The following is a 12,898-nucleotide window of genomic DNA, read 5'->3' as shown; positions in this document are numbered from 1 at the left end:
AGGTCAGGGTCGAGGTTAGGTCTTTTAAGAAGAGGATGAATAACCGCTTTTTTGAATGCTAGGAGAACAGTGCCCGAGGAAAGTGATAAGTTTATAATATTTAGCACTGATGGACCTAATAATACAAAGAGCTCCTTGATCAGTTTCCCAGGAAGAGGGTCAAGTAAACATGTTTGTTTTATTCCATTTACACGTTGTAACAATTCCTCTAATGTTATTTCCTCAAAACGAGAGAAGCTATTTTGGAGGGCAGTATCCGCCGTATATACCATCGTATCAGTGTTAATGTTAATAGAACCCCGTTGTAGCTGGGACGCATTGTCTTTAATCTCCTTTCTAATGACTTCAATTTTCTTACTAAAGAATTGCATAAAGTCATCAGCTGAGTGGGTGGAGCTACTGGAAGGGGTCCCTTGTTGGGTTAGCGATGCTACCGTACTAAACAAAAATTTAGGATCGTTTTTATTACGGTGGATGAGATTTGAGTAATATTTAGCTTTAGCTAAGGTAAGCATGCCTTTATAAGTTATTAAACCATCACTCCATGCTTGATGGTGCACCTCAAGTTTAGTCGTGCGCCATTTGCGTTCCAGCTTTCTACATAATAATTTCTGAGCTCTAGTTTCTTCTGTAAACCACGGGGTGCGCTTTTTTGGAGCCTTTTTTAACTTTAGCAGTGCTATGTTATCAATGGTTTCGCGCAGGGCGTTGTTAAAGTTGTTAGTGAGGTTATCAATAGAGCCCACATATTTTGGGAATGGTGCCATTACCGAGGGCAGTAGGTCAGGAAGAGTTGTCGTTGTGGCCGTATTAATGTTGCGGCTGCTATAGCAGTTATTATTATTATTAGTTTGACGAACATGCGTCTGAACCTCGAATTTTATAAGGTAATGATCGGACAATACTTTAGTATACGGGAGTATCGTAACTTTGGAAACGGTGATACCCCTGACAAGCACTAGGTCTATCGTATTATTGTTGCGATGCGTGGGTTCATTTATTATTTGTGTGAGACCACAGCTATCAATTATAGTCTGGAGCGCTACGCACGGTGGGTCCAATGGGGTATTCATATGGATATTAAAATCCCCAATATGATTATATTATCGGCGTGTGTCACTAGATCAGCAACGAACTCTGAGAATTCATTGATAAAGTCCGAACAGGGCCCTGGGGGGCGGTAGATAACAGCCAGGTGTAGAGGCAGCGGTGTGACAGACCTCATAGTAAGCACCTCAAACGATTTATATTTATTATTTATGTTAGGACTAAGGTTAAAGTTTTCGTTGTATATTAGTGCGACCCCCTCCACCCCTTTTAAGCGGACGGGCAATATGCGCATGTGTAAAGTTAGGAGGACATGCCTCATTTAGCGCAAAAAAGTCGTTTGGTTTAAACCAGGTTTCGCTGAGACTGATGACGTTAAGATTGTTGTCTCTGATAATATCATTAACTAACAACGTTTTGGGAGACAATGATCTTATGTTTAAAAAAACCTATATTATAGGTAGTGGGCTGTTTTAGGGAATTTTTGATCAAATTATCCGTAGTAGCAATATTAATAATATTGTGTTTATTATGCCCAGTGCATTTAGTATAATTACGACCATATCTAGGAATTGATACGACGGGAATTTTCCGATTGTTTGATTGTTGCTTTGATAAACTGCACGCATCATGGTTAGCCAACTCAGTAACGGGGATTTTCCGATTGTTTGTTTGTTGCTTTGATAAACTGCACGCATCATAGTTTGCCACCTCAGTAGAACACATGTCCAACTCTGAAACACTCAAAGCAGAAAAAACTTGTTCTAATTTAACTGACTCCTTACCCAGACCAGTAGTCTCGCATCTTCCATTTAAATCCGGCTTCAGGATGGAGGGAAGTGGTGTTCTGTGGGGATTAGCCTTCTGCTTTGTTTTTAGCCCCGCTTGACATCCGCGTTTCCGATCACACCGCTGGCGTCTGCTCCGTAGACGGCCCCCGCTGCTACTATACTCCCCTGCTTCACAGGCCGCTGGATGTAGCCGCCGAAGTAGTCCCATGCTAGTTAGCAGGTCTAGCAAGCACGCGTCTATCAGTCCAAAACGGCCCGATATGTCCACATCCAGAAGTGTCTGGCGGTCGTACGTGATCACGGAGTGACCACGATGTGAGCCAGCCATGAAGTTTGCAGAATTGTCCGGTATTTCTGCCAAATGTTCCATCTTTAGCAAGAGCTCCGCAATGTTGCAGCCCGTCCGGGCGCCGCCATCTTGGAAAATTAAATAATAAAGTATTAATCAATCAATAAAAAAAAAGTGTGTGATAATTTACTTGTTTGATAATTAATAACACAAAGTAAAGGGGAAAAAAAGACAAACTTACTTTGCTGGACCACATACATATTTTTTTGGCTGAAAAAAATCTATTGGTTTACTGCATTATTTAATAGATATGGCACCGCACATTAATATAGCAGTAGTTAAATAATTTCCTCATTATTTAAGACAAAACTATTAAACTTTAAAATGTGAAATGATTTATTAACTTGTCCATTAGTTAATGAAATATAATCTGAATGAACTAAATTCTAAAAATGTAATAATCAATAAAATTATAAAGAATTTAACAAATGTAAAATAATGTATAATTTGTCCATTAGTTAATCAAATATAATCCAAATGAACTCAATTCTAAATTTGTAAATATTAATGTAATTAATAAGAATTTATAAAATGGGAAATAATTAATATGTACATTAGTCAATGCTAAATAATCCGGTTGAAATACATTTAAAATGTGTATTTTTCAATTAAAAATAATAGGGGATTTTAAAAATGTGGAATAATTTATAAATATTTTCAATTTATAATCAAATATGTTATGATTAAACTAAATACTAAATCCGTATTCATCAATTAATTTGATAAGAATTTAATCAAATGTGAAATCATTTACTAATTTGGCCATCAGTTAATCAAATTATAATCAATTATTATCAGTGAAATAAATGAGATTTTTAAAAATGTAAAATAATTGATACATTTTTCCATGAGTTAATCAAATGTAATCTAATTGAACAACATTTTAAACTTGTATTTGTCAATTAAAAAAGAAGAAATTAACATGTAAAATAATGTATACATTTTTCCGTAAGTTGATCAAATATAACCTGACTGAACTAAATGTTAAACTCATATTCATGGATGTAATTATAGGGAATACTTAAAATGTGAAATCATTAATTTGTCCATTAGTCAATGTAATTTAATCCGGATGAACTAAATTATAAACTTGTATGTTGCGATCCGCTGCTCGGATCTAAACTATTTATTTTTCCATTTTGTATATTTCTCCGACTCCTTATTTCCTGTTTGCTTTGTCACCATGGTCACTCATCAGTCCACCTGCTAGTTTCGCCCCACACACCTGCTACTAATTATCACCCTCATAATTAAGCCAGTCTTTTCTGTTCATTCGGTCTGGGTTCATAGTTTGCTCTCATGCAACAGTACGTCTGGATTTTGATCATTTGCTTTCACGCAAGTATTTCTATTCTCGCTAGCTTCTCATGGTAAGCCACTTGTTGTTTCCAGTTTACATACTGATGATTTGTTTACTCTTTTGTGCCAACGTGCCATTTTAGTTTGTCTATTTTTACTTCCTAGTTTTCATACTAGCGTTTTTGGTTTGCCTTTTATCAGCTCCAGTACTTCTGTTCAGAGCTCCCCTTTTTGTTAAATAAATATTTTAAGATCCTACTTTTGTTGTGTTCACGTCAATGCATCCTCGAGGGAATCGAACCCGGCACCACAATGTCCACCAGTCCTTACAGTACGAACCCAGCAAGAAATTCCTTCGCGATTGACAGCTGGAAAGAGAACGCCTTTTGATATAGGCACGTGGAAATAGCTCCGAGCAAGGGAGGCGCAGATTCGTCATTACAGTGATGTGCCTTCCAAAGCGGCTCGCGGTGCCCGCTGCAGTGACGCTTCTACTCCACGACTCTCTTTCAGCGAACACAGCAAACTTCAACCCGTCCAGGATACACCTCACAACCCTGGTAATCCCTTTAATTACATGTCCACACTTTCTTTCGACCGCCATGTCTCTTTCACAGACTGCAGCGGTGACGTCATGTCGGTAACGCCTTCCGGTGACGTCACCAAAAATAATTTTTGGGACTATAAATCCCAGCCTTTTTCTAAATATATTGACTGCAATTTTCAAGAGGAAGAAAGGTAAAGTGACGGACCATTTCCGCTTTACAGTTGGGGGGTCGTTGATTCCAATGGTGACCGAAAGACCTGTCAAGAGCCTGGGCAAGATCTTTCATAGCTCCCTGAAGGACGCAGTGGATTTGCAGCAGACAAAGAGCGACCTGACCTCATGGCTCACAGCCATTGACAAATCTGGTCTCCCAGGAAAGTTTAAAGGCTGGATGTACCAACACGGAGTCTTGCCTAGAATACTCTGGCCTCTGTTAATTTACGAGGTACCAATGACGACGGTTGAGGTACTAGAGAAGACCATCAGTCAGTTCCTAAGGAGATGGCTGGGGCTCCCTCGGTCCTTAAGCAGCATTGCTCTTTATGGCCTTTCCACCAAGTTGCAGCTCCCTCTCAGGGGATTGTTGGAAGAATTCAAGGTCACCCGCTCCAGAGAGGTAATGATGTACAGGGACTCCGCAGATGTCAAGGTCGCTTCGGCAGGAATCATTGTTAAGACCGGGAGGAAGTGGCTGGCACAAGAAGCCGTAAGCAGAGCAGAGGCGTGGCTGAGGCACAAAACCTTGCTGGGTACTGTGGCAAGGCGGAGGGCAGGCCTCGCCAGCTTTCCAAAACCACGCTTTGACCAGGCCCGTGGCAAGGAGAAGCGCCAACTGGTCCAAGAGGAGATCCGTGCAGAGGTAGAGGAAGAACGTTGCTGCCGGATGGTCGGCATGTCCAAACAAGGGGCGTGGACAAGGTGGGAGCATGCAGAACCTCGAAAACTCACCTGGGCAGAGCTCTGGAGAGCTGAACCTCTACGCACAACATTTCTCATCCAGTCTGTGTACGATGTCCTCCCATGCCCCGCCAACCTACACACCTGGGGCCTAGCAGACACTCCGGAGTGCAAACTGTGCCAGAGGACGGGCACCTTGGAGCACATCCTGAGTTGTTGCCCAAAGGCACTAGGGGAGGGGCGGTATCGCTGGCGCCATGACCAAGTTTTAAAAGCCCTGGCGGATTCTATCTGCGCAGCGATACATAACAGCAAGTCCCAGGCCGCCCCGAAGCAGTCAATCACCTTCATCAGAGCAGGACAGAAGGCAAACCGCAAGCCCAACTTCTCAGGAGGGCTCCTCGCCACCGCTCGTGACTGGCAGCTCCATGTTGACTTGGGAAGGCAACTGAACTGAAGTTCCCGGCCAACATCGCTACCACGTCACTCCGCCCAGACATGGTGTTAACATCGGAGTCAACCAAGCAAGTGGTGCTACTGGAACTGACTGTCCCTTGGGAGGAGTGGATTCAAATGAGCGAAAGAGGTCCAAATACGCTGAGCTCACTGCAGAGTGTCGGAGTAACGGCTAGAAAGCCCGCTGCGAACCAGTCGAAATTGGGTGCAGGGGTTTTGCTGGTCACTCACTACAGCGTGTGTTCAGAATCCTTGGCATTAGAGGACTGCAATCCAGAAAAGCCACCAAGAACATCCTTGAGGCAGCAGAAAAAGCCTCCCGGTGGCTGTGGATCCATAGGAGGGGATCCGTGGTGCGCTACTTGGACACAGGTCTGATCACCCCCGGCTGGGTCGCCCGGGTGAGGGTGTCTGATGATTAAAGACCCGAAACACCCTATGACCCCGGGTTTATCACTGATGACGTGTCCAAGCATCACCGTGAAGTGTATTCAAGTTCTATCGATCGATAAGAAGGATTTCTGTAAGGACTTTTTTTCCAGATACAAGTCTAGTTCTCAATTTTCACCTTCTTGTTCATCTCAGTCACTAAGTCCTCAAGCCCAGCCCAAATCTTTGGGATTTTCTCTTTTTTCCAAGGGTAATTCTAGTGGGGAGGAATCTTCCCTCCTCCTTACCTCCCACCATCCACCCTTAGAGACCTCTTCACACGTCAAGGAATGCGTCTGACATCCGCTGTTTGAAGGGGGGGGGGTCAGGTTGGCAGCTTTGCTACAGAGGTAGCACAAGTGCAACCTGCTAAGCCAAAAACTCCAACGCGTCCTCTGCCACCTGTGTTCCGTCCATGTCTTAGTCGCTGTCGTAGTCCTTGTAGTTCTGTCCCTAGCCTGGTTCTCGCACCAGAGATGGACTCTAGCCTGGTTCTCACACCAGCCTCTGACTCAAAACTGGTTCTCACACCGGTTTCAGACTTTCACCTGGTTCTCACACCAGCACCTGCTCCTAGGCTGAAGCCCACTCCAGCACCAGCCCTAGAACTGGAGCCCACTCCAGCACCGGCTCCAAAACTGGAGCCCATTCCAACACCTGCGTCGACGACGGGGCTGGAGCCCACACCAGCACCGACGAAGGGGCTGGAGCCCACACCAGCACCGATGACAGGGCTGGAGACTACACCAGCGCCGACGACTACGCCTTCTTCCACGGGCATGACAACAGCGGTTTTCACACCGCCGACAACTACTGCGGTTTCCACGCCGCCGCTGGCTCCTGCGGCCTTCACGACCCCGCCTTCTTTGGCTGCAGCACCCGCACCTGCCTCCACGACGACGATGACTACGCCTGCCTCCAGGACGGCGACAACTACGCCTGTTCCCACGACGGCGATGAATACGCCTGCCTCCACGACGACGGCGATGACTACGCCTGTTCCCACGACGGCGATGACTACGCCTGCCTCCACGACGGCGACGACTACGCCTGTTCCCACGACGGCGACGACTACGCCTGTTCCCACGACGGCAACAACTACGCCTGTTCCCACGACGGCGACGACTACGCCTGCCTCCACGACGGCGACAACTACGCCTGTTCCCACGACGGCGATGACTACGCCTGCCTTCACGACGCCGCCTTCTTCGGCTGCAGCACCCGCACCTGCTTCCGCGGCGACAACGACTCCGCCTCCAGCTTCCTTGGCGACGACGACTCCACCTTCGCCTCCAGCTTCCTCGGCGACGTCTAAGCGTCCTCGAGTTGGCCTGCTGCGCAAGCAGCAATCAGTGGCCTGCAGTCTGCCTTCTCAAAGATCAGTAACTGGACGCCAATGGCGCGAACAGCAGCAGCCCTCAAGACTTTCCCTAAAGACCCTAAGGCTGCTTAACTTTTGGCGTCACGCACACTCACCTTCTCAGCGGCCACCAATGTGGCCTTTTCGAGGTCGCCCACCAAGACTTTCGCGGCAGCGGCGTTTCCATCCGCCGCCGCCACATGATTTGTCCCGGTGGATTCAGGGGGACACGACTTGGCGACCCTCCGCCGTGGCCTCCCTCCGCCCTACCTTCGTTTGTGGACTTTTTGTTATGGGGAGGGGGTTCAAGTTTTTTTTTTTTTCTTAGTTTTTTTTTTGAGACATCTGGTATCTGTCTTTTGTTGGGGGGAATACTATTGCGATCCGCTGCTCAGATCTACACTATTTATTTTTCCATTTTGTATATTTCTCCAACTCCTTATTTCCTGTTTGCTTTGTCACCATGGTCACTCATCAGTCCACCTGCTAGTCTCGCCCCGCACACCTGCTACTAATTATCACCCTCCTATTTAAGCCAGTCTTTTCTGTTCATTCGGTCTGGGTTCATAGTTTGCTCTCATGCAACTGTACGTCTGGATTTTGATCATTTGCTTTCACGCAAGTATTTCTATTCTCGCTAGCTTCTCACGCTAAGCCACTTGTTTTTTCCAGTTTACATACTGATGATTTGTTTTCTCTTTTGTGCCAACGTGCCATTTTAGTTTGTCTATTTTAACTTCCTGTTCAGAGCTCCCTTTTAGTTAAATAAATTATTTTTTAAGATCCTACCTTTGTTGTGTTCACGTCAACACATCCTCGAGGGAATCGAACCCGGCACCACAATGTCCACCAGTCCTTACATTGTATTTATTATCGAGTTGAATTGAGTGTGAGTTTTATTCGAACATGCAAGCAAACAACATAATACATCACAATTTCTAATTTGTCTTCATTGTAGTTAGTAAGAAATTTTGAAATGTTTCCTCCGGGTACTCTGGCTTCCTCTAACCTCCAAAGACATTCAGCTGGAGATAGGTTGATTGACAACACTAAATTGGCCTTAGAGTGGGAATGTTCTCTGTCAATCTGTGTTGGCCCCGCGATGAGGTGGCGACTTGTCCAGGGTGTACCCCGCCCTCCGCCCAAGTGCAGCTGGGATAGGCTCCAGCACCCTAGTGACCCAGAGAGGGACGGACATGGATGGATTGAAATGTGAAATAATCAACTAATTTGTCTATTAATGTAATATGATCTAAATTAGGGGTCTCAGACATGCGCCCCGTGGGCCAATTGCGGCCCGCGAGACGTTATTTTGCGGCCCCCACCTTAATATGACAGTTTTTATGTTAGTACGGCCCGCGAGTTTTGTATGAATGGCGCTTGACAGCGTTGTCGGGAGCTGAAAGAATCTACCAATCACGGTGTGGTATGTGGCTCTTGAGGGCCGAACATTGACGTCACTTGCATGATGCAAGCAGAGAATCGTCCCCTTCCCTCCCGTTTGCTCAAGACAGAAACGATGTTTGTCATTTGGGTCCAAAGTGGCTCTTTCAACGTTCTGGGTTACCTACCCCTGCATTAGTGGAAAAGCGGCAAGTGAGTGAAAGCGACAAAGACGTTGCCATGGAGACGAGGGTTTTCTAACGTGCCTGGCTGCAGTCGCACCATGACACCTGCCCATCAGTAATAACAGACCCCGATAACCTGGACCAATTCAAACCGTTATTTGTTTTTATTTATTTCTTTAATTTGCATTCCTCATTTTGTTCATAAATGTTGTGATTTTATTTTGTGTTGAAAATAAAAATGTATTTTACTCTAATAATCCATTTAAATAATGTACCAATGAGATGAATTTTGCCACAAATGCAGTGCGTGTACTATAGCTCATTGCATGTTTTCCTCCTCTTTGACGCACTTTGAGACGTCCGCCACGACCGTGTGACTTTTAGTCTCCATGGCGATACTTGCGTGGGCATTTATGAAAAAAAAAAAAAAACTCCCACACAAAAATAAAACAAATTATGAGGCTTTTGGCGCTGAATGAAAAAATATTATGTAACTTTTTAAAGGTTGCCAGTGGAAGCACATGATGTTTATACTTACGGTTAACGTCTCTCCTTTCTTCTTGTCCCCTCCACAGTCATGTTTCGTCTCTATGACACTGATGGAAACGGCTCTTTGGACAGCTCGGTACAGTATATCTATTTATTTTCCATCGTTATGTTTTGTTTAAGTATCACATCTGTTATTTATATCTGTGCTATGCTATAAAAAAAATATCTTATTTTTGCATCTATTCGAATATGTCAGCCTTTTCAGACATATTTGAGTGCATTGTCATGGGAAACTACACATAAATAATCAAAAAAATAATAATTCATAGCTTACTGGGAGTACAGTTTTCTGCCTTAGAGACTTTGTATGTGTAAGTATTATGCAACTATAATTGTTTGGTACTACTTTATATTGACAAATGTGCTGTTTTAGACTGCAATGTAGTTAAATTAAGGACTAATTATTACCTTTGTCCAATGTGTATGCTTAGCTGTTGTGTAGTTGCTATCTTATAGCAGCCTATAGAAGAAAGACCAATTTTGTGTGTTTTTTGGCGGACATTTAGATATAAACTGGCTGTACAACTTTGCACAAGTAAGACATTTTATAGACAAGCACACATACAGTAAGAAAGGTCAAATGAAACGAGAAAGATGTGGGGTGTACATTATCCACTTTCGCCGCCAGATGGCTGTAGAGCAGGGGTGTCAAACCTGTTTCCATTGTTTCATTGAGGGCCACATCGCAGTTATGTTTGACCTTTTGAAGACACTTATGATATTATTACACATTTTCCTATGCATTTGATTTTTTTTTTTTTGCTTACAATGTAAAAAAAAATCTGTAGATTTTACGGTAAAAACTGGCTGCTTAGTTGCAAGAATTTTACTGTAAAATGTACAATGTTTTTTATAGCATGTTATTGTAAATGGAAAATCTATAACACTGATGCCAGAATGTTATTGTGAAATTTACTGTGGTATTTTTCATTGTAAATAGAAAATGTTTTGATAATTATTCAAACAAAATACAGGAAAAAAAGACAAACTTACTTTGCTGGACCACATAGTGAATAGAAATATAATAGTTAAATAGTTTGTAGAAAAAAATGTATTGGTTTACTGCATTATGTAATAGATATGGCACTGCACATTAATATTGCAGTGGTTGAATAATTTTCTCAATATTTAAGACAAAACTTTTAAACTTTAAAATGTAAAATGATGTATTAATTTGTCCATTGGTTAATGAAACATAATCTATATGAACTAGATTCTAAATGTGTATTTATCAATGAAATGAATAAGATTTTTTTTAAATGTAAAAATAATAGAATAATTTGTCCATTTGTTAATCAAATATAATCTAAATGAACTAAATTCTAAATTTATAACTATTAATGTAATAAGAATTTTTAAAATGTGAAGTAATTATTTTTATACATTAGTCAATGCTAAATAATCTGGATGAACTAAATTCTAAATTTTTATTTACCAACTAAAAAACTAATAAGAATTTAAAAATAGAGAAATAGAAAACTGTTTCTTTATGGTAAAATTCGGACAAATGAATAAGAATTTTTAAAACGTACAAACATTTGATTAATTTGTCCATTAGTTAATCAAATATAATCCGAATGTACTAAATTCTAAATTTGTAATTAAGAATTTTTAAAATGTGAAATAATTCATTTGTACATTAGTCAATGCTAAATAATCTGGATATTTTAAATTTGTATTTATCAACTAAAACTAATAGGAATTTAAAAATAGAAAATAGAAAAATGTTGTTGTTTTTTTTAACGGTAAAATTCTGGCAACTGAGCTACCTGTTTTTTTTCTTACCATTAAAAAAAAGAACTAGATTTTACAGTGTGATGTGGGACAAGTAGGGCATGAATGTAAGTACATTTTATTTATTACTAAAATACAAAAAGGCAAAACAAAGAACGCGCTCGGTGGCGGCTAATAATCTATACTAAAACTTTAAAGGGGAACATTATCACAATGTCAAAAGGGTTAAAAACAATAAAAATCAGTTCCCAGTGGCTTGTTGTATTTTTTGAATTTTTTTTCAGAATTTTACCGGTCCCGGAATATCCCTAAATAAAGCTTTAAAGTGCCTTATTTTCGCTATCTTCGAAACCACTATCCATTTCCCTGTGACGTCATACAGGGCTGCCAATACAAACAACATGGCGGTTACCACAGCAAGATATAGCGACATTAGCTCGGATTCAGACTCGGATTTCAGCGGTTTAAGCGATTCAACAGATTACGCATGTATTAAAATGGATGGTCGGAGTATGGAGGCAGATAGCGAAAACAAAATTGAAGAAGAAACTGAAGCTATTGAGCGAATAGGTATTGACGCTATTCGGCCATAGCGTGGGTGTACCTAATGAAGTGGCCCATAGCATGGCTGCCTTATTAGCATCGCCGTTAAAATGTGCGGACCAAACGATCAGGACTTTCGCATCTTGTGACACTGGAGCAACTTAAATCCGTCGATTGGTAAGTGTTTGTTTCGCAATAAATGTGGGTATCTAGTTTCAAATGTACATACAGCTAGCGTAAATAGCATGTTAGCATCGATTAGCGTAGCATGTTAGCATCGATTAGTGTAGCATGTTAGCATCGATTAGCTGGCAGTCATGCCGTGACCAAATATGTCTGATTAGCACATAAGTCAACAACATCAACAAAACTCACCTTTGTGATTTCGTTGACTTAATCGTTGCAAATGCATCTGCAGGTTATCCATACATCTCTGTGCCATGTCTGTCTTAGCATCTCCGGTCAAATGTGAAGACACTCTGGTACATTCAATGGGGGTCTGGCGGCGGATTTCTTGCCAGTGGTGCAACTTGAATCCCTCCCTTTCCAAGGTTCCAAAAAATAGTCGAAAAAACGGAAAATAACAGAGCTGAGACCCGGTGTTTGTAATGTGAAAATGAATATGGCGGGTGTATTACCTCGGTGACGTCACGTTCTGACGTCATCGCTAAAAGACCGATAAACAGAAAGGCGTTTAATTTGCCAAAATTCACCCATTTGGAGTTCGGAAATCGGTTAAAAAAATACATGGTCTTTTTTGTGCAAAATCAAGGTATATATTGACGCTTGCATAGGTTTGGTGATAATGTGCCTCTTTAACAAAAACAGCACAATGGGTTGGCTATCTATAAATAAACAAAAGATGCGAACAAAGACACTCAATAAACCAAAAACTTGCACTTAGGCGAAAAAATACACGGATCTTACGTGGCGTGGTCCAAAGGTTTAGCAGCGTGGCAAGGCGTGAAGGTTTGTACGAGAATGCAGGCATGAGGCAGAATGCAAAAATTCCAGAACAATAAACAGAAAGCAAGTGACAAATAGTGGCCGTGGTAACTAGAAACAGGTGAGAGGCTGATGATCGGGGGGTGACTCGGGGAAACAGGTGGAAACTAATGAGTAGCTATGGTAACAAAAACAAGCCAGGAAGTTAAAAAACGGAACAAGAGTCCAGAAAACAATACATGAACAAACATAAAACCAGATTTACAGGCGTGACAAGTACGGTATTTTATTTTCCTACGTTATATTCAATCAGTGTTATTGTTCAAACTGTGTAAAGTTACAGTGGCCAAAAAATATAAAATTCACTAGTTAAATACAAAACCC

The 12,898-nt window shown here is 42.0% G+C and overlaps 1 protein-coding gene across 3 annotated transcripts in view; it reads left to right on the top strand.

Moving 5' to 3' along the window:
* Positions 1–12,898, top strand: part of dgkb (diacylglycerol kinase, beta) — a 259,708-nt gene that overhangs the window by 69,284 nt on the left and 177,526 nt on the right. For all 3 annotated transcript variants that reach the window (XM_061915511.1, XM_061915509.1, XM_061915508.1), the window contains exon 8: positions 9,319–9,368. In XM_061915511.1, coding sequence (XP_061771495.1) covers positions 9,319–9,368 — 50 coding nt within the window. The remainder of the gene's footprint in view (positions 1–9,318; positions 9,369–12,898) is intronic.

The sequence above is a fragment of the Nerophis ophidion genome, linkage group LG11, assembly GCF_033978795.1.
Source record: "Nerophis ophidion isolate RoL-2023_Sa linkage group LG11, RoL_Noph_v1.0, whole genome shotgun sequence".
Lineage (NCBI taxonomy): Eukaryota > Metazoa > Chordata > Actinopteri > Syngnathiformes > Syngnathidae > Nerophis > Nerophis ophidion.
Note: the sequence above shows the minus strand (reverse complement) of the source record. Positions and strands in the feature narration are given on the sequence as shown.